This window comes from Nematolebias whitei, chromosome 19 (genome assembly GCF_014905685.2).
Source record: "Nematolebias whitei isolate Nwh7 chromosome 19, NemWhi1, whole genome shotgun sequence".
Taxonomy (NCBI): Eukaryota; Metazoa; Chordata; class Actinopteri; order Cyprinodontiformes; family Rivulidae; genus Nematolebias; species Nematolebias whitei.
The window spans coordinates 36,539,679-36,561,568 of NC_056516.1; the positions used below are offsets into that span (position 1 = coordinate 36,539,679).

Consider the following 21,890-nt stretch of genomic DNA (forward strand, 5'->3'; position numbering starts at 1 on the left):
TGTTTACAAACAGGAAGTTGGTCCCAGCAGTCTTTCTATTTTATCCTTAAATGGTGTTCCTGTTGAGTTTATCGATTCTTACAAATACTTGGGTATTTTGGTGGATTCACATCTCTTTAAAGCCTCATATTGAAAACTTGATAAAGAAATTGAAGGTAAAACTGGGTTCCTTTTTCAGAAACGGATCCTGTCCAACTCTGAACGCTAGGAAACCACTTGTAACTGTGACTTTCCTTCCCTCCATTGACTACAGTGACATTATTTACATGAACGCTCCAACAAGCGCCCTGCAGATGTTGGATGCTGTCTATCATGGTGTGACAAGATTCAGAACTGGCTGTAACTACCGTACCCACCACTGCACCCTGTATTCACTGGTTAACTGGTCACCATTAACTTCACGCAGACTCTCTCACTGGTACATTTTCATCTTTAAATCACTTCTTGGTCTGTTGCCTTCATACATCTCCTCCTAGATGTCACTTCATCAGTGCAGCTACAGCGTGCACTCTCAAGACATCATTACCTGCAGTGTACCCTCAGTGAGGACTGAACTAGGCAAAAGGGCCTTCTCTTGCTCCGCCCCTGTAACCTGGAACACCTTGCAAAAAGATCTGAAGTTGTCGACTTTGGGATTTTTAACAACTGCTAAGTTCATGGCAAAAACCAACGCAGACACGTTCTTGTTTTTAATATTACATCGCTTTATAATGTAGCTGTTTTTTGTTTTGTTTTTATATCATCTTTTCTATTTACTTTTTCATTTTATATGCTTTTATATGATTGTCTATTGTTGTCTGTACCTCATCTGTGTTCTTTGTTTAAAACAGGTCTCCCTTGTAAATGAGTCCTCAAGGCTCAATGAGATTAACCTGTATAAATAAAGGTTGAATGAATGGAAAACCAGTCGGACTTGACAATGTTAGTGCTCAGTGACTGGGCTAAATACAAAGTAGTATTAGTAGCACAAGCCGATAACAATGGACTTGTCTGAGTCATTGTAGCAACACAATCAATAGTGTTTGGACAGTTCGTGTGCAGATGCAAACTGACAAAAGGTCAATTCAAGGTAATAATTGCAGCTTTTAATGGGAGAGTCCGTCATATTGAGTTTCAAAGTCTGGGCGGGTCAAGAATCTTTGATGATTTGAGTACGAATTCTGACTTTGGATGATGTTCCAGTTGATTTTTTTTTTTACTTGGATCTTCAAAATTCAGATGTCTGAGTACAAAGTTCCCCCACTAAAGGTGACGGCAAGGAATGATATGTAATCTCAGGAAGCTGTTGCCTTTGCAACAAGCAAGTTCGTCTCAGCACTTAATCCGCATATATTTGAAGAAGTGAACACCAAAGAAATAAGCTTTCTAAAATCCTTTGACATTTAATGAACTCCGCACATCACTGATCTTTACGCAGAGTGCATATCAAACATACTTTTTACGTTATTATTTTTCGAATTTGTGGAGAAAAATGTTTTCAAGCGTCTGATTTTCCCACTTTTGTTTGTTGACAGGTTTCCTGTAATGTTCCAGTTCTTTGTGAAAAAAATGTCTTAACAGTTTATTTGACTTGCAGACTGTTTTTACAGCAAATACTCTTTTATTTCATTCCTAGATTTTGTTAGGAGTCAATTTTTTTAGCCTTAATTTAAGTATATTAATGACGATAAAGTCACTCTTGAAAACAAAAAAATAAATGTTGTATTATGTTTTTGTTTGCCTAATAGGACTAAAAGTAGTAAAGAAATAGAAAAGGCTTGGTACAATGTCCCTTCTCTCGGGATCAAACCTAACAGGAAGAAGGAAAACGTCTTTATTTTGCTTTATAAACAAAACGGGTCAATGTTTAGCTGTGAGCCAGAACCCATCCAGGAATGTCATCAAGTGACTGAAACTATCTTTTGCTTTCTAGTTTAAAATTGGGAACCTTGTCCAGCAACTAACGGCCTGGCAGAGCCTGCAGATTAATTTAGTTTGATTTGAGGGAGAAGTAATTCAAACCACTACACTGACTCTTCCATCTGTTTTCTTTGGTAACACAAAGTCACCATACTTTTCAAGCAGGGCTTAATTTAAGCCGGATCCTGTCAGAACAGCATCCGGGAGCCCTCTTATTTTGACATTGTGCGTTCCAGCAACTGTTTGCTCGGATCTGACTACTCTCAGACTTACTAATAATAAAGCTAGGAACAAATATAACCGCCTTGAAAGAGTAAAACTTATTTTGGACATGTAAACTGAAAATAATTACATAAACACTAATTTTAAACACAACAGACGACACAACACGACTTCTTAATATCACATATGATCATTTGCACCTTCAAGGGAAGCATTTTTGCCTCTACCCTTAAAAAAATCTCCGCCCTTAAAAGAGTGGTGGGGTGAGTGCCTGGAGGTTTCACATGTTCATTCAACCTTTATTTGTACAGGTTAGTCTCATTGAGCCTCGAAGACTCATTTACAAGAGAGACCTGTAAATGGAGTCGGACAGTGAGCTCAACGGAGAAGAGTCTGCTTAGAACCATTAAGTTAAGGGGGAGGGGGGGGGAATGTAGGTAAACACAGATGTTTAACAACCCGTTAAAATACACCATAATGCAGGAAATCACGTCTGCTTTATTCAAAATCGTCAAAACTCTAAATTAACACCCGTTCTTTTTACAGTAAATAGCTCATGAATTTGATATACAATGTATTTAATAAAAAAACATTAGGCAATAAGCAATGAACAACACATTAATCAATAAACAGAAACATAGATAAATATGCAGCAATCAGTTAAAGAGGCAGTGCTGTGTAAAGATGCCTGTGAGACAGCCCAGCACATAATACTGGGACGTCAAATACAGGCAAGGTCCCAGTGTCAAAGTAGGAGCTTCCACCAAGGAGGGTGGACAATGGGGGCCAAGATACTGTGAGACTTCCAGATCAAGACTGACAAAGAGGTGACTGCTAACCAACCAGATATTTTAATGTTTGACATGCTAAAATAGATGTCCTGAACTCCAATTACAGAAACAACAAACAGAAGAAATGCTGTACGCTCACAAAATACTGAAAGAGGGAAAAGAGTGTGAAGTTGAAGACCTTAGTGGTGCCAGTGATCCCAGGGAAAACCTGAGGGGTCTCTATCCAGAAGAGCGCAGTCGCAGGAACAAGTAAGATTCTGCTTAGAACCATTAAGCTCCGAGACCTTCGATAGGCCACCTGCTGCTCTCAGCAGACCTGGACCAGATTCTGTGAACAATTGGACTGGACTGGATGACCTTAGAGGACTGTTGATGTTCAAGGAAATAAGTGTGCTTCCAGCAGACATACCTTACAAAGATAGTTTTAGCGTTTATCTCATTGTTCGACTTCCTGGCTGGATTAATTGGTTTAACTCTCATTTGTCTAAGAGTACTGATGACTGCTCTCAAAAAGACACGTGATTTTTAATTCTTCAATTAAACCTCCTCGTTGATGTGGGTTATATGAAAAAAATGGAAGAGGAAATAGTTGTGGATGTGTTTTATATGTAAACTCATATACAAAGTGAGTCAATGAGCTTCTCATTAAAGAAAATTGATAAGTTCAAAAATGTAATTTTGTTTAATAATTGGGAATAGTTTTCTCATTCAGTTCTGTCATTTTAAATGGAAATGTGTAATTTCCTATAGGCACAAAAAGAAGCTAAAAGGATCCACCCTTTGGTCTACTTGCTGGCCACTCCGTCTTATTGTGGAATGCTCCAGCTAACTGTAACTGCAGCCGGAGCTAATTTACAGCATGTCAGAATATGTGCGTGTGCGCGTGTGCACGTTTGTGCGTGCACGACAGAGCGTCCGGTGCAGTCCTGGTAATGCTGAGACTCCCGGTGAGCGGCTGGGTTTATTTTTGGATCAGTGACAGTGTGTCAATGGCCGCAGATGCGTCGGAAAGGAAAGCTCTGAGATACAAGCAAACTCTGGTCAGTGTCCTCTTCTTTTTTTTATAACTCTGTCTCAGTCTTTTACTATTTATACGTCAACTTTTACCTATCTGTCTCATTGTGTCTCCAGTTTCTTTCTCCTGAATCACATTTCACTCATGACGCACCTGTAGGACCAATAAGACTTGCACTTGCACGGATGGTGACCGCGTAACTTAAAGTTTCTAGAGAAATTCCAAATATAATGAAGACCATTATCCAGTTAACAACAATAGGGTTGTAAACATGGTCAAACAACGGATGCTGAGACACGATGCACCTCCTACATTCCTCATTCTTGCATGCACATGCACACGTGCGGACATCTTGACAGTCTTAGTGCTTCTTACTTTGATTCTTCCACCTGTCTAGAGCCACTCTGCATGTCAGTTCTTAAGAGCTGGTTGAATGCAACACTTGTAAGAATGACTCGTGTCACATATCGCAGGTTTCTGTGCATAAATGTGCACGTGCGTCAGAGAAACGGTATTTACACCCAGTTTCAGGACGTCCATGTTTTAAAGAGTCCACGTTTGTTAATATTTTTGAAGCAGTAGTGTGCATGCACAGGTGTGTTGTCGAACATTTGTTTTTCCAAAGAGGGGAAGCAAATATTCTTCATTCATGTGGGCTGGTGAAGGCTGAACATCTGGAGGAGTCTCGCTGCGGCCTTGACATGTAAAAACAGAGAAATTCAACGTTTGTCTGTTTGGTTGTCGATGAGGAGCTGTTGAGTTTATGCTGAGCTCTTTGTGATGGTGAGAGCACAGAAAGTTGTTTTAGTAACGTAACAGAAAAGAAATTGAAAAGGATTATGCCAATAAGCCAATAACTTCAAGGTGGCTGCATGTTGGAGTAGCTCTCTTACATTCATTCTGAGGTTTTGCTTTTGAAAACTTTTAATTACTCTTTTTTTCTGGATGTAAATGGCTTTTTCCAGATGATTACTTCCTCTGGTATCAGATGCTGTGCCGCTGGAAAGATTTTTACTGAATCCTTTTTTTTAACTTTTGGACATTTGTTATGATGCGTAACCATAACAACAAGGTGTTTTTTTTTACAACTGGGAGCTGCTGATTAACATCTCAAAAGCTCAAATCAACTACAGCCCCAAATCCTAAATAAATAGTTGAAAAGGAGGTGCCGTTGATGCATTCCCATCTATCTGCATGACCGCAGAGATCTTGGAGGTAGTGGAAAACGCTGCTCGTGACAGCGGGAGGACCAAGATCATCCCCTGGCGCCTGCAGTTAAGTCTGTGACAACAAAAAATGGTCATCGCTCAGGGAGGAGCTCTGCCCGACATTCAGGCAGTCCTGCTGCCCAAGAGGACTGAGAGGTCTGCTGGGTCTGGGTGGATGGATCGGCATCTGCAGTCAGTTTTTTCGGGTCTGCTTTTGGATGGATTGTTTCAAGAGATCCAAAGCCATCAGCATCTAGAACAACTCTAATGAAACCAGGATGATGAATTACAACAACAATTAATGTTCCTTTGGGATTAATAAAGTATTTTCCTAAAGTGATGGTTCTAATTTTTTTTTCCAGTGGTCGTATAATGAAGCATTGAAAAGAAAACTTTTGTTGCGGAAAACTGAGAGGTGTGAAGTGTTATTGGAATATTGGCTCGCACGGAGGCTAAATTTAGTCCCGAGTAGTGTTTCATCACTGCAGGGAGACTCAAGGAAAAGATTTAAGCAACAAGAGGCGGCTGCAATGAACGCAGGAGCTAAAACGTACAAGTTTTATGGGTTCGGAGGGATAAAAATAAGATTAAAACCAATGAAAGAACTTGAATTTTGAAAACTTGGGGTGAAAAACTGGAATTTTTCTACCATTTTGAGAAAAAAATTGATTCTATAATATGAAAAAAATGTTTTTAGTTTTACAAATTTGTGTTTTGTTGTCAAGCAGATGCTAGTTTCATTAAATATAGTTAGTAAACTATATCAAATTCAACTTAGCTATGATGCATGTGACCTAGAATTGGACATAACGGTATTTAAAAAAAGTCACAGGTATGTAAATTATTTAATTTTAGCTGCCATTGTTGAAATAGGGCTTTGGAATTGAATTACGTCATGTGTTTCTGTATAATTACTGCATTTCCTTCATCACAGTATTTTAAATACTGCCTAATACTTCAAATTCACTTCGCTGCACAGTCCACAGTGAATGCTCATCGGCAGCCAAGTGTTTCCAACATGATCCTTGATGTGTGAAGATTTTGCATCAGACATTAGTTGTCTTGGACCAGAAGCAGTTTGAGGGAACTTTACAACAATAAGGGGTTAAACTGAAACTTTGATAAACTAGTCCGCTCGTAATCTCATCCGAGCAGCAGATTACATAAAACATTTAGTGTCAAACAGAAGCTTCTCCCCCGAGTCAACACAACCGTGCATACTATTGTCTGAGCCTGACATTCAGTGACAGTCATGTGTACAATGCTTCTCAAGTTTCACTGCCTTTCGACTGGCATCTCTGTCCACGCAGTGTTTCCAATGTACACGCGTGTCTAAATCCATCCATCTTTAAACTGGCCTGACCGTGAACTCGCCAAATTAAAAGCTGTTTAAAGGTTGTTGCATGAATGTCATGAGTGTTGGTGGCTTACCTACTTGTCGCTTAAATTCCTCAAGATCGACCGTCTCCATCTGTAAAAACAAGAGCAATTATATGCGCCAACCAAAAGTTTGTGTAACATTAAATTCATGCTAATAAATGGATGGAACCATGACATTTTACATTTCTAACATGTTGTTTTTGTTGTCAAAACTAAACATCTTATTTGAAATTAAATTGATCATATTTGTGAAAGCATAAAATCATTTTAAACAGAATCTGATCATTAAATATGAATCCACAGCTTCTGTCTCTTTCTTCTAAATGACTCTTCAATTCCAAATGATGAAAATCCTCACACACAAAAACACCACAACACCGTACAGCGAGTTGCAAAAATATTCCCCCCTCTAGGTGAGATTTCTATTTTGTTTCTTTACAACCTGGAATTAAGTTAACAATTCTCTAAAAATACACCAATTATTGAAATTAAATAAAGAGAAAAAATCGAAAAGTTGTGCATTCTTTGTGTTGAATCCTCAACCGTTACGGTTCAAACCACGTACGACAATTATTAAATAAAATGCATTTGTGAGCAATCTAAGTGCCAGTCGATATTAACCTGTCAAATTATGCACACCTGTTGTAATAGCACCCAGAATTAACACCGATTTAACATCTCTAAGAAGGCATGTCAACGAGTAAAAGACGTCATGAAGACATAAAGTTGTGGAGAAGTACAAATCAGGGTTTGTTAAAAAATTATCCTAAACTTTAAACATCTCAGAGCATCATTAAATCCATTATTATTAAAAAACAATGCCACCAAAGCGAGAGTTGTCCATCAAACCCATGGACTAAGGAGGGTTTCATGAAAGAGTGGCAGGAATAAATAAATAAAGCCTGGACTGTTTGTAACAATTTCCCCAAACATCTGGAAGATCTTACTTCCCCTTAACTTTTAGGACAACCATATCTCATCATGCCGAGAACACCTTCTCTATAGTGAGGCATGGTGGTGGCAACATCATGTTGTGGTGATGGTTTTCATTGCACGTGGAGACTGGTCACAGTTAAAAGAAAAATTGTAGGAAAAAAACTTATTGGCAGGAACTAGTTGTAATCTTCCAAAGATTTTAGATTGGGTTGCAGGTTGAACAAGTCAGTTGTCTTTTGTGGCATTTATTGTAATAAAGAAATAAAGCAAATAAGAACAGTCAGAAATAAAAATAAAGCAATTGCTGGTTGCACATTTCTCAGAGTCCCCCCCCCCCCCCCCCCCGACATAAGAAGCAAGAATATATTTACTGGGGACGCACAGACTTGAACTCACGAGCCAACCAGGTTCTCAGACGCCTCGGGGTCAGAGCATGTGTGTCCCCCAGAGACAATTTCTGAAGCTTGCTCTGTTGCCCAGAACACAAACTCATAATAAGCCATAAAAGCCAGTACCATTAACAGAAATGTCTTATTGGCATTAAATTGTATACGTTTGGGTTAAAAGTAAAAACTGTTTTGTGTCAAGCACTCATGACAGCTTCCAGTGACCACTACAGACTATATGAAACATGTACTGTATCATGTGAAAGTAAAATAGTATAATTTTTCATTCACAAAGGCAAGAAAATAGAAATACTATAATACTCGAGCTGATTTTTTTTGCAGCCCAATGTAAGATTTTCACCCGCTTCGAATCTTATCAGCCATTGAATGGTCGTTATTAGTTATCATCCCCATATGTAGCGGTCAGACTGCCCCTCCTGTACCTCCTAGTGGGTTTAAAGGTACGTTGTTAGCGATGGTAATAGGCTCCGTTTTTACCTTTGTTAGCGCTCATAGCTTCACGTGGTTAGGTTTAGAGTAAAGGGTCTGGTGGTTAGGTTTAGGGTCTTGGTTAAGTTTAGAGTAAAGGGTAAGGGGGTTAAGTTTAGGGTTGGTCCTCTGGGTCAGGTGTAAGCTTACGTTTAGGAAAACTGAAAGCTGAAAAAAAAAAAAGACACTTCCTGGTTTACCACTGTGTGATGCTGCCTATTATCAGCGATAAAAACGTACCTTTAAACCTACTAGGAGGTAGGTGGGACAGTCTCACCGCTACATATGGGGATGATAACTACTAACAACAGCCATTTAATGGACTGATAACATCAGAAGCCGCACATATTTTAATAAAAATTATCTGAAACACTGTATAATGTGTGACAGTGACAGTATAATGTTGGACATGTTTCGTATGAGGGACAAATCAAGGGCAACTCCTGAGTAAGCTAAGACATGTTTACTTGTGTTGGAGTGAGAATTAATCTCTTCCCCAGATGTCTTGGGCAGTTTTTATGGAGCATGGTGATAAATCTAGAGGCAGAGCCCACGTTTCCTCTTCCATTAGAGTCTTTGGGGGTCAACACGTGGTTCAGTCTATTTTTAATACACAACCTCTCAGCCGGAGTACTATTTACTCTCCATGTTGATGTCTTTGAATGAATGATGCTCGGTATTGATTTGCTGTCTTTCATTTTACTATTTTGATGGTTCGCTGATTGGCTTGCAGCTTTATGGGGAGTACCAGGAGCACCAAGGAGGCTCAGGCAGACGAGAGGCCACACGTCTTCTGACAGAGAGGCAGATCAAGAAACATGGGATCAAGAAGCACAACAACCATGGGCGGACACGGCACAGCCACGGCCATGGCCTTCAGCACGGCTGTCACAACAGACAAAAGGCTAAATTTCAGCCCAACGTGGAAAACGAGGCTGCTGATGAGAAAACGGCTGAGAAAGATTTAACATCCTGCCTGCAGAAGAAGCGCTCCTTCTCCAAGTGCAGAGGTGAGACAGTAAAAACACTGATGTTAGATGGATGCTGCGGGTCCTGCTTTGTGATTTGTGTCTGGTTCTGACAGACTGCATAGCTCAGGTGCAGCGGTTTCTTGTGACGAGGCTGGGAGAGGACTGGATTTTTTTGGTCCTACTGGGAATTACAATGGCTCTGGTCAGCTGGACAATGGATTATGCCAGTGCAAAGAGTCTGCAAGGTATGACTGCAGGGCTTGTTGTTCTCACTTGGCTGTATGGAAGACATGCCAGATGTTTTCCTGCCTGCCGTTTTCCTCTTTTATTGCTCGTCCATTTTCTCTGCACCTACACTTTGATTTTCCTTTCTTTCTTGGTATTTAATCCCATTTGGTTATCATACTTTTTCCACTCTCCACTCTACAGCGTATAAATGGATTTATGGGGAGCTGAGGGGGAACATCCCCTTGCAGTACCTGGCCTGGGTTTCCTATCCCCTGATTTTCATCCTCTTCTCCTCCCTCTTCTGTCACCTGGTTTCTCCTCAGGCTATCGGTCTGTACAGCTCGCTTCCACACACCTGCATCCTCACGCTCCTCTGTGCACATCTGCTTTTAGTTTCAGGGAATATTTGTAAAATTTCCAGAACCCCCACAGTTCTGAGACGCCCATCTTTCTGCAAGCATAGATTTGAGTTCTCTCTGGTTCAAGTAGATCCACATGGGTTTGCCAAGGTGGGACTAATTAAAACAATACGGCCCTGTTTACACGACAACGATCCAATGAAAACAGATTTTTTTCCCCCCCATTTCTATTAACACATTTACATGAAAACTTTCAATTACAATCTCTGTTGACACATCAACGGGAGACGTGGAAAAGGTGTAATTCCCTTGACACGCCACTAGTTGGTGCTATATTCTTTGAAACTTGAAACTTTCTAACTGTAAAGTTTCTCTCAAGAGAAAGCCGCCATATCAAAAGTCCAGGTGATGTCCAAACTGAAAGCAGTCCGGGGAAATTAGATGTATAGATTTATAAAAGTCAGAATTACAAACAGTACTCTGGTATTAACCATTGTCAACAGTTTCTTCTTCTGTGGATTGGAAGCCGTTGTGTTTTGCATCATACGGCGCATGAGCCAGGGACTCCCTGACAGAAACCATCTACTTTTTCTGTTTACACGACAACGGACACCGGGACGTTTTTGAAACATTGCATTATGGAAACCATTCTCAAATTGTGCCGTTGTCAGAGAAAACATTTATTTTCATGTAAATGAACAGAACAAACGCAACAAAACTCTTCTGTTTTCACCAGAAATCGTTTTCGTGTGAACAGGGCCTAAATCTAAAATCTTCCAGGCTGCATTATTCAGCTTTGCATCGCATGTTTTCTTACTCTGCTTTCAAATCTCTTTTAGAACCAGAGTCATTTTGGTTTGAGAGAATTCAGAAGGAGGTGATTGATAATGAAGTGGCACATTTCAGTTTTCAAATCATATCAACTTTATTTATAAATTACAACTGAAACAACCAGAGTTAACTAAAATGAAGACAATTCAGATTAACCAATCAACCTAAAATATAGATAAGACCAAAACTGATTATTTCAGATTTGCTATCATACAACTGGAGACAGTTACTCTCCAATAGTTTGCTTCTTCTCATAGTGCCACATACATGTAAAGGAACTTATTGCAAAGTCATGTATCAGTGAAAAAACAAAGTAATACATTTAATCCCCTACTGTATATTTTTCATATTTGGGGTCATTATGTGACTAAATTCAAAATTAGTTAGCAAAATTTGTGACCAGATCCCACAGAAGCAATCGAAGTGACTGAAAATAGGTCAAACATTGAACTCAGTGATCTAGCAGAAAGTATTTGGGTTTGAGGGGAACAGGAAGGAGAAACCAACAAACAGAATGGCAGGTCCATGTGTACTTTCTATAGGAAGAAAGACAAAAAACACATGTTAAAGATAGAAATGCGTACAAATACAAACAGGTAGAGTGGAGCAAGTAAAGACAGCAGCAAAATGAGGAAATGTGGTCAGTTTTTCCTCCAGTAGTCTAAGCCTATAGCAGAATAACTAAGGGATAGTTCAGGAAACCTAAGCTGACCATAACAATATGATTTATTAAAAAGGAAAGCCTTAAGTCCAGTCTTAAAACTGGACAATGTGTCAGCCTCATGGACAGAAACTGGAAGTTGGTTCCACAAGAGAGGAGCCTGATAACTGAAAGATCTTCCTCCCATTCTGCTTTTGCAAACTCTAGGAACCACAAGTAAGCCCGCAGTCTGAAAGCAAAGTACTCTGTTAGGAAAATATGGAACAATAAGATCAGTAATATGAGATGGAGCTAGGTTGTTGAGGGCTTTGTAGGTTAGAAGTAAGATTTTGAATTCAATTCTGGACTTGACAGGGAGCCAGTGGAGAGAAGCTAAAACTGGAGATATGATCTCTTTAAAACCCTGGCAGCAGCATTTAAGATCAACTGAAGACTTTTTAAATAATTGTTTGGACACCCAGATGATAAACAATTGCAATAATCCAGCCTAGTGACAAATGTATGAACCCGTTTTTCTGCATCATTTTGGAAAAGATCCATGTAGCTTGTTTCCCAACTAGAACCATTAAAGAGGTCGTGTTTTTCACTGCTTTGAATTTGTCAGAAGCTTGTATCTTCACTTCTGACTCTATATTAACTTCATCTCACCTGTCCATGAAGGTTCTGGTATCCCGGAGCTGAAGACCATCTTGAGAGGGGTGGTGCTGAAGGAGTATTTAACCCTCAAGGCTTTTATAGCAAAGGTCATCGGTCTGACTGCAGCCCTGGGGAGTGGCATGCCTGTAGGAAAAGAGGTGGGTAAATAAAACGTGAATTAATCTGACAGTTTATATGGTTTTATTTAACTGTCCTGATGTGTTCAGGGTCCGTTTGTTCACATTGCCAGTATCTGTGCGGCGGTTCTCAGTCGCTTCATGTCCTTCTTCTCAGGAGTTTATCAGGTAAGCTGATGTCAGGAAACATTCGATTTTTTAAGAAGTGAGCATAAAGAATGCGTGCAGCAGGAGATATACCTTGGCTATATGTTGTTTCTCCTCCTGTTTCAATGCTGCCCCCTCCCTCTCTGGATCAGTAGAATCCGTACTGTTACACAGACATCCTGACGGTGGGCTGTGCTGTCGGGGTGGGCTGCTGCTTTGGCACGCCGCTTGGAGGTACGCAACTTTTTTCATTTTGCTCTTTTTCCATATCTTTCATTCTGATCATGGATTAATGTGTGCATCATATATTTTTCATGTTTATGAAGTGTTTGTGTCTTTTGTGTTGTACATAACATAACCTCTGTCGCGTTCTAGAATTGCGCCGCTGGGGGTGGCTGCATGTTGAAGAAGCTCTGTTACATTCAGTCTGAAATTTTGCTTTTGAAAACTTCAATTCCTCTTTTTTCTGTATGTAAATCGCTTTTTTCGGATGTTTACTTCCTCTGGTATAGAATGCTGTGCAGCTGGAAGGATTTTTTAAAACTTTTGGACATTTGTTATGAGGCGTAACAACAAGGTGGTTTTTACAACTGGGAGCTGCAGATTAACATCTCAAAAGCTCAAATAATACCCTAGCTACAGCTCCAGATCCCAGATGAGTTGAAAAGGAGGTGCCGTGGATGCACTCCCATCTACCTGGTGGCGGTGCTCGAGTGCCTGACGGCCGAGATCCTAGAGCTGGCAGAAAATGTGGATTGTGACGGCAGGATGACCAGGATCGTCCCTCGACTCCCGCAGTTCCATCTGCGGGGACGAGGGGCTCGGCAGGCTGCTGGGAGGAGTGGCCATCGCTCAAGGAGGAGTTCTGCCCAGAATTCAGGCAGTCCTGCTGCCCAAGAGGACCAAGAGGTCTGCTAGGTCCAGGTGGACGGATCGGCATCTGCAGCCAGTTTCTTCAGATCCACTGTGGGACGGACTGCTGAAGATCCTTCCTGCCTACAGACAGCATCTACAGTGAAACCAGGATGATGAGCTACAACAACAATTTATTTCCCTTTGGGGTTGATAAACAACTTTTGAATTGAATTGAACTGAATCGAATAAAAAGGGGCAAAAGTAGCTTTTCTGTAAAAAAAAACAACAACCATATTTATTATTTAATTTCAAGGACTGTTTTTTTATTTTCTGTCTGATTTGTTCCTTCTTTGTGCCGTTTCTTTCTGCATCAGGTGTGCTCTTTAGTATAGAAGTGACATCCACGTACTTTGCTGTGAGAAACTACTGGAGGGGATACTTCGCTGCTACGTTTAGTGCCTTCATCTTCCGAGTGCTGTCTGTATTTAACAAAGATGCAGGTTTGGATCAAAGAGTTTTTTATGATGCGTTCATGCTCAGTCAAGGGTGCCGTTTCCTCACAATCCATCACTAAACAGCTGTCACAACACAAAATGCATAAACTATGAACGCATCACACATTTTGCACTAGATGGTGCTGTTTTCTATCATTTACCAGGAGTTTAATGTTTAATCAAATGTGCTTATTGCTCTAAAAACCAAGAAAACCTCTGCAGGTGCTACAGCAGGGCAAAGCAGTTCATTCTGAGCTGCTACGTGGAAATATACTTAAAATGTGGGGAAAATGGTTGTCATCTATTTAGTGGTTAGATCATGTTGACTTGCAACAAATGATAAAATCTGTTTTCTTGTTTTTTAGTAACCATCACTGCTCTGTTCAGAACAAACTTCCGTATGGATTTCCCTTTTGACCTGCAGGAGCTGCCAGCATTTGCCATCATTGGGTGAGATGTTCAAGGGCAGACCTGAGATCATATTTATAATCATATTTAAGTAATAATAACAATAACGCTATGGCTGAAAATATTGTTTATTGGTTTGCAAGTTGTTTAACATCAGTGGAGTTGAACACTTCATGTGGAAGACTCTTAGCCTGCATCATTTGACTGTTAAAAAAATTAATTATATATACATATATTAAATCTATTGGCTTTTCTTATTTTATCTGGCCACATAATTTATCTTTGAACACTTTTTATTAATATTTGCTTCTCTACCGCTGTGTACTTGTGGTGCAGTCAGAACGTTTAATCAAATAAACGTTTGCAGTAAAGTGTTTCGCTCCTTTATTTTTGCAGGATCTCCTGTGGATTTCTGGGCGCGTTCTTTGTCTACCTGAACAGACAGGTGGTGCTGTTCATGAGACGACCAAACCCCATGACCCGCTTCCTGATGAAGCAGTGAGTCTGAAACTGCTACTCGTTGCAAATACATAAAAATCAAAACTAAAGCTAAATTAGATATTTATATTAGGACTCCAAGTTTTGAGTCATTAAAGCTTTATGTCTGATTTGTTCTTTCTGCTCTTACAGCCGGCTGGTCTTTCCCGCTGCAGTAACTTTGGTCATCGCCACCTTGACCTTTCCACCTGGGTTTGGACAGTTCATGGCCGGAGAGGTCAGAGTGCAAATTTATTACTCCATCTTGTCTCTTAAGGAAACACCAGAAATGTTTCCATCATCATTAAATAAACTTGCCGGTTCACTTAAGGGTTCTCTTAGAATTTTAATGGATTCTTCTTTTAGTAAAACACAGCTTTCATTTTGAATTTACTCAACAACAAATACCGTATTTTTCGGACTATAAGGCGCACTTAAAATCCTTAAATTTTCTCAAAAATCGACAGTGCGCCTTATGTATTAATTCTGGTTGTGCTTTACTGACCTCAAACTGATTTTATGTGGTACATGGCGCTCAAAAATCTGTCTAAATGAACTTGTTTCATTTAATGTGCCTAATAATACAGTGCGCCTTATAGTCTGAAAAATATGGTATGTAAAATTAATTCAGAAAGTGCGTCCTATAGGAAACAACAAAGTCCATGCTCAATAATCCAGGTATACAATCCAACAATTTTCAGTCAGGTCATCTGGACAGTTTCCTATAGACTTCCATGATTTTGAACATGCCGACCAGTTTAAGTGTAACCTTCTTTGCAAAGAACAAACTACACCTAGGTATTGAGATACTGTAAAGGCTACACCAATAAGATATTTTACAGTTTGTTTTTGTTTTTCTTTAATGTAAAGAGCGCAAACAACAGATAAATCTGAGCCTGCTTTGTGCATTTAGCTGTCTTTAAACACCCTTCCCTCCAGTCATCCTTTGCTGGATACTCAGCAGGAAATCATCCATTATGTCTGTGTTATTTACACAAACACTACTCCCAGTATGTAGTAGTTTAATGGGACACAGTAGAAGATTGTCTTTGTCATCTTACATCCACCATCGTTGTTTTCTCTTTCTGCACTTCAGAGCACCCACTCCACGCCTTGTTTCCTGTTTTGGGTGTATTTTCTTTGCAGCTTTACAGCGCCACATACAGGCCTGACATTGTTACTACAGTGTTTTTTTTTTTGTGGGTGTTTCCATGTGGACAAATGCATTTCTAGAAACTGTCATGTTTATAAGGAATTTGTTGTAGAACAAAAATGTATTTTTTTGAAAATACTGTTGTCATGTGGACAGGGTCTAAGAATGAAATAGTTTGTATGTGCTTGCTTAGTTAAAATATAAGTAAGATCTACGTACGTGAACATAATATTTTTTATGAAACAGTGTTAATTCAACCAAATGAGGGTGGTTTTATTGTTTTGGTTGTTTTGTGCAGAAGTAATCATCTTATGTGCACTTCTGGCCGTCTATTGAACATAATATCCATGTTTTGACATGGTTTATTACAGTACTTTTTATGCTACATTTCAAAAGGAGTTTGAAGATGAAATGTTAGTTAGCTAGATGTATCAGCTCCCAAACTCTGGGCTAACGGTTCATCATGTGGTTCACAGATGCTCAGAATAGACGACTCTGTGAGAATCAGGTGTGTCTGTTAGCATCCAGCTCTGTGCTCACTCAGACACTCAGAGCTGACAATGAGGTGATCTCTAAATTTAAATCATTTCACCTCATAAAGTCATGGAGCACATATAGCTTTTTATGATTTTTTTTTTTATCCATCTTGACAGGAAAGTGTAGAACAAAGGAGGAATTAAATGCTTTAAGAGTCATGAACCAGACTTGAACCCACAACTTCAAAAAGACCAAGACAGCTTATTACATAAAGTTCTGCAAAGCCCCGCAGCAGAGTTTCAACGAGTCCGTCTTCTGCAGCATTCCCACTCACATACCAAACAGCAGGCCTCGATTCAGCCCCAACTCAAAAGAGAGTGTAAAAATCGAAACGACATTGTTGTTTCTTCGCCCTGCTGAGGCATTATGCAGATGCAGCGGGCACTCTGATTTGTCCCTGTGAGCAACTTTTAGAGACATCTATGCAAATGTGCAGGAAAATAGTTGGTGAATTAGTCATTCATGAGTCACTGAAAGAGAATGAGTCACTGGACATGACCAGCCATACCCCACTGCTTCCAGCTCACTGGTTGACTTCTTGCCTCTTGATTACACTTCACCTCTTTTCATTCTTTCTTGTTCCCTTTTTGGTAAATAATCTTTTGTTAGTAATGCACAATACAGCCCAGTAATTAAAGGGAACTTATCTATGTGCCTGCTATGTGCCTGCTACATAATGCTATGTACTGGGAAAATACTTGGTACTTACAGGATATGTATTTGGGGATGTGGTAGCTTGATGGTCAGTGCCTCGGTCTTGTAATACTGAGGCTGCAGGTTTGTGCCCAGGTTTCATCAGGAAGTCATTTGTTGTTAAATCATTAGCCAATCATCCATGCAAGTTCTCTGCCTGAGGGAGCAGCTGAAAACAATGACAACAACATGTACTTGATAATAATAATGAGTACTTACGGTACTGTTAATGTGCGTGGCATTTAACAATTAAATACCTGGTATTTTAAATGGTACTTATCTGGAACGTTACCAGTAGGTAACTGGTACTTACAGGCTGTGTACCAGCTTCTTACAGGATGTACCAACTATACCTGTTGGATACTTAGTACTTACAGGTTATGTATGTACTTGATACTTAAGTAATTATGGGTACTTACTGTTAATGTGCCTGACATTTAACAGCTAAACCTGGTATTTACATGGTACTTATCTGGAATGTTACCAGTAGGTAACTGGTACTTACAGGTTATGTATGTACTTGATACTTAAGTAATTATGGGTACTTACTGTTAATGTGCCTGACATTTAACAGGTAAACCTAGTATTGTACATGGTACTTACATGGAATGTTACTAGTAAGTAACTGGTACTTACAGGCTGTGTACCAGGTTCTTATAGGATGTACTGAGTATACCTGTTGGTACCAACAGGGATCAAGCTGTATTCTGAAGTAACTTGTACTTTCAGGGTACTTAAAGGTATTTACCATGTAAGTGCATACTGTGCTGTATTGTGTTTTATGCACTTCTTTCTTTTAATTTTCCTTAAATTTCTGTCTGTATCCATAATTGTTACCTTCTCTCGTTTATATCAAACGATTTCTGTTCTTGTCGTAATCTTCCTTTAGATACCAAAAAAGTCCATGCTCAATAATCCAGGATTACAATCCAACAATTTTCAGTTAGGTCATCTGGACAGTTTCTTTTTTTTTGCTGACACGTTTCACCTTCCATCCAGAAGGCTTCATCAGTCAAGGAAACACACAACACAAAACTGATTCTTCCCCCAAACAGTTTACTCAAAAGTGGAACAAACCAGTTATGTTGGTGCTAAAAAAAAAGAAATAAAAGAAACTGTCCAGATGACCTGACTGAAAATTGTTGGATTGTATACCTGGATTATTGAGCATGGACTTTTTTGGTTCTGAACCAGTTTGACATGACTGGTGATGAGGAAGAGGGCCGGCACCACATGAGGGGGCGTGCCAAAGACACCATCTTAGCACCAACATAACTGGTTTGTTCCACTTTGGAGTCAACTGTTTGGGGGAAGAATCAGTTTTGTGTTGTGTGTTTCCTTGACTGATGAAGCCTTCTGGATAGAAGGTGAAACTGACTGAAAATTGTTGGCTTCCTTTAGATATCTCATCGTTCTCAGCTTTTTACAATTTGTGTCACCCTCTTTCTTTCGTCTTCCTTTGTAACTCACACCCCTATCTTTCCGTCGTTGTCATTTATTTTGTACACCCCTTTACTTCTACGTTTACTTTCATTGTTACACTTCTGATAACTTTCCTCTCCTCGCCCAATATTTATTTCTGTCAATCATCTCATCAGTCTCAGACTGATCCTTTTCTCTTGCTGAAATTTGTTCCCGTTCTTCATCTATTTCACTCCTCTGCTGTCTTTCTCCCTCTTCATCCCCCCCAGCTAATGCCCAGAGAATGCATCAACTCTTTGTTTGACAACTTCACATGGACGAAGATTTCAGGATCTCCCTCTCCGGTTGGTCTGGGCCGCTCCACCGCCTGGCTGCACCCTGATGTTAGTGTCTTCGTCATCCTGCTGCTCTTCTTCCTCATGAAGGTATGCAGCTGCTGAGAAAGTGAACATGTGGAAGTGTGGTAATGTGCGCTTGTTTTGCATCTGTCTTTGCACAGGTGTGAGACTGAGAATGCGTGTGAGGCTTGAAGGCAGCATTGTCGTCATCCTCCTCTTCATTAAGGGCGTTTGTTGCTGGTTGCTCAAGTTGTGTGTTGGTGGCGGGGACATCTGTGCATGTGTCTGTGTGTTGATTTGAATAAGTCTATTTTATTCTCATCCATGTTTACCATTACTGGCAGGCTGCCATCACTCAGCTTTATGGGTTTCTAAATGCACTCAAACTCAGATACACATAATTCTTGTGATATCTGCACAGATCTGTTTAAATGTGAACTGTGTGAAAAGTTGATTTAGCAAAAAGTTGAAGAAAAAATATGAAAACCTTGAATTACTGGGATTAAAGGTGATATTCTATTGTTTGTTTTAAATGGGTTTATAACTTGAGTATTTTTTTCTTTTATTTGACCTTTGTGAATCTGGTATTAGGATGCTGTTTATGTGATATGAAGTGAAAAGTTTTAAATGCATGTAAAGTTCTGATAAATTAAAAGCTTGAAGAGATCTGATCACTCAGTTTAGAGGGGGGTTGGGGTCCAACATGGTCACGATTTTATTTTTAATGGCGTGAAAATAAACATGAGCATCATTTGTAGCATCACTTTCTCAGTTTGGTTCGCACTGATGAACAATAACGCAACAAGAACTTAGTGTTCATCCATCCATTCATCTCATCTGGCAGTACACCAAGGTGTTCCCAAGGTGTTCTGTGGGACATGTCCAAAATATCTGTCCAAGAAAGACATCCAGAAGCCATTCTTACCAGATTCCTGAATGCTTTGATGTGGAAAAGCAACAACTCTTCTCTGATCTTCCTCTGAATAGCTCCTCCCTAAGGATGAGCCAAGCCACTATTTGGAAGAAGTTGAGTGAGTTCAGTTGCACCTATTTATTAATATTGCGTTAACCTTTATTTAACCAGGCAAATCCCACTGAGATCACAGATCTCTTCTGCAAGGGAGGCCTGGGCCTGAAGGCAGCCTAACATGCATGTTTTTGGTCTGTGGGAGGAAACCGGAGTACCTGGAGAAAACCCACTCATGCACGAGAAGAACATGCAAACTCCACACAGAAAGATCACTGGTCCAACCGGGGATTGAACCCAGGGTCTTCTTGCTGTGAGGCAACAGTGCTAACCACTGTTCCGCCGTGCTGCCGTCGTACCTACATCTGTGAACGGTGGTAGTCTAGGATAGTTTAATCCTGGAGGCTCCGAAAAGTTTGGTTTAGGGTGATCGGCTTAACTAATTGATTGAATGAAGCCTTTTGATAGAACAACTTTGTACTATAGGCACCTACTCTGGTGTCTCACCCTGGAGCCAGATCAGTCACAGGCTTTTTTTGTTGTTAGGCCTCATTTGGGTCAATAAGAGGTGGTATTGTTTTTCTAGTGATACATGAGTTTGCTCTAAGGCCTCCTTCCAGTGGAACATGTCCAAAACCCAGAAATATGTCCAGAGGGCATCCTCATCAGATGCTCCAACCATCTAACTTGTCCCCCTTTATTTTAAAGAGAAGTAGCCCTTCTTCAAGCTCCTCCTAAACTTCTGAGCTCTTCAACTTTAACCCTAGAGACTTTTTGGAAAAAAGAGAAGTCTATCTGGTTGTACTAACCACCATGAATCTCCACATTTTTGTGTTTGACGCCAGAAGTTATGTTGGTAGAAGCTCCCAAAGCAAACTGGTTTAGTACGATTCAATAGATCCTTGCAATAATACGGACAGTACCCAGAGACTATGCCTTGGACAACCGGGCAACAGTGAAAGCCTGAAACTTCGGCAGTGTGTCTGTGCATAAAAACACAAACTATTCCTCCTCTTTCTTTCATAAAATGGAAATTAGTTTTTCCTCAACTAAAGCTAAGCATCTGCATCTCTGCGATCTTTTTCTTAGTGTATTTTTCCTCATTATTCGTTGTAGCTATCTTCAAACATTTAGCTTTTTACGTCAGATTGGACTAAAGTTTTTAATTCTGCTGTTTCTTTTCTTCACACTGTGACATCAACACTGATTTTATTTGTTTCAGTCCCATCTGTCTGAGGATTTGTGACACTGATGAAAAAGTGTGAGCTGATTGTGATCGTGTATGTGACACCGCTTTTGTGAGATGTGTGTGTTTCTGCCAGACTGAATTGGACAGTCAGGATTAAATAGAGATGAAAACTGTGCACAATCCTCCCTGTCATCAGGACAGCAGCCCCGTGAGAGATGTGCTAACAACGTTTTGTGTTGTTTCACAGTAATTAAGTCCTCAAACGAGGATCACGTGTGGAAAAGCAGTCTAGAATGGCAACACGGTAATGTCATGTTTGGCAAAAAAAATATTTTCCAACAAAAGCAGAAGCACAGCAGGTGCTGGTGAAGTACAAGTGCTTCAGCTTGAACACAAAAATCCAGTGCTTCTCTGATGCTAATAATTATCTCTGATGAGCTCTCTCTGGCCAAGAGCAAAGCATATTATTAGAAAAGCTATTTAAAAGTAACATCCAGAGCTTGTTTTGAAACAGACTAATTTACATTTGAAAGGCGAGTTTAGCTTTAGTTTATCAGAAAGTTCATCTTTTTACTCGGTTGCATGTTTCCACCTTATACCTCGCCCTCATGATGACTTGCGTGAAATATGGGGGCGACTTCCGGCGCGGACCAGAACCGGCGTTTGTGTTTGTGCGAACAGTACGAGCAAATGTAGTTTCTCTGAGCATTATGGATTTAAGTCAAACATGTAGGAACACCACCTGTCAGAGCTTAAACAGGACAATATAATCATACCGCTGCCTGCTGAGGACGAGGGATGGAGGACGAGCTGAAGAAGTGGCTGCAGGTTACATCTACTAGCATATTTAGCTACATCTACTAGTATATTTAGCTACATCTACTAACATATTTAGCTACATCTACTAACATATTTAGCTACATCTACTAGCATAATTAGCTACATCTACTAGCACATTTAGCTACATCTACTAGCATATTTAGCTACATCTACTAGCATATTCAGCTACATCTTCTAACATATTTAGCTACATTTACTAGCATATTTAGCTACATCTATTA

General features: G+C 39.9%; 1 protein-coding gene across 1 annotated transcript in view; it reads left to right on the forward strand.

The window, feature by feature from the left end:
- Nucleotides 1-3,838: 3,838 nt before the first annotated feature.
- Nucleotides 3,839-21,890, forward strand: part of LOC119425773 (chloride channel protein 1) — a 40,231-nt gene continuing 22,179 nt past the window's right edge. The window contains exons 1-12 of the mRNA XM_037693321.1: nucleotides 3,839-3,952; nucleotides 9,060-9,336; nucleotides 9,411-9,542; nucleotides 9,727-9,855; nucleotides 12,037-12,170; nucleotides 12,240-12,317; nucleotides 12,452-12,530; nucleotides 13,526-13,651; nucleotides 14,011-14,095; nucleotides 14,450-14,551; nucleotides 14,684-14,768; nucleotides 18,605-18,760. Coding sequence (XP_037549249.1) covers nucleotides 3,845-3,952; nucleotides 9,060-9,336; nucleotides 9,411-9,542; nucleotides 9,727-9,855; nucleotides 12,037-12,170; nucleotides 12,240-12,317; nucleotides 12,452-12,530; nucleotides 13,526-13,651; nucleotides 14,011-14,095; nucleotides 14,450-14,551; nucleotides 14,684-14,768; nucleotides 18,605-18,760 — 1,491 coding nt within the window. The 5' untranslated portion in view covers nucleotides 3,839-3,844. The remainder of the gene's footprint in view (nucleotides 3,953-9,059; nucleotides 9,337-9,410; nucleotides 9,543-9,726; nucleotides 9,856-12,036; nucleotides 12,171-12,239; nucleotides 12,318-12,451; nucleotides 12,531-13,525; nucleotides 13,652-14,010; nucleotides 14,096-14,449; nucleotides 14,552-14,683; nucleotides 14,769-18,604; nucleotides 18,761-21,890) is intronic.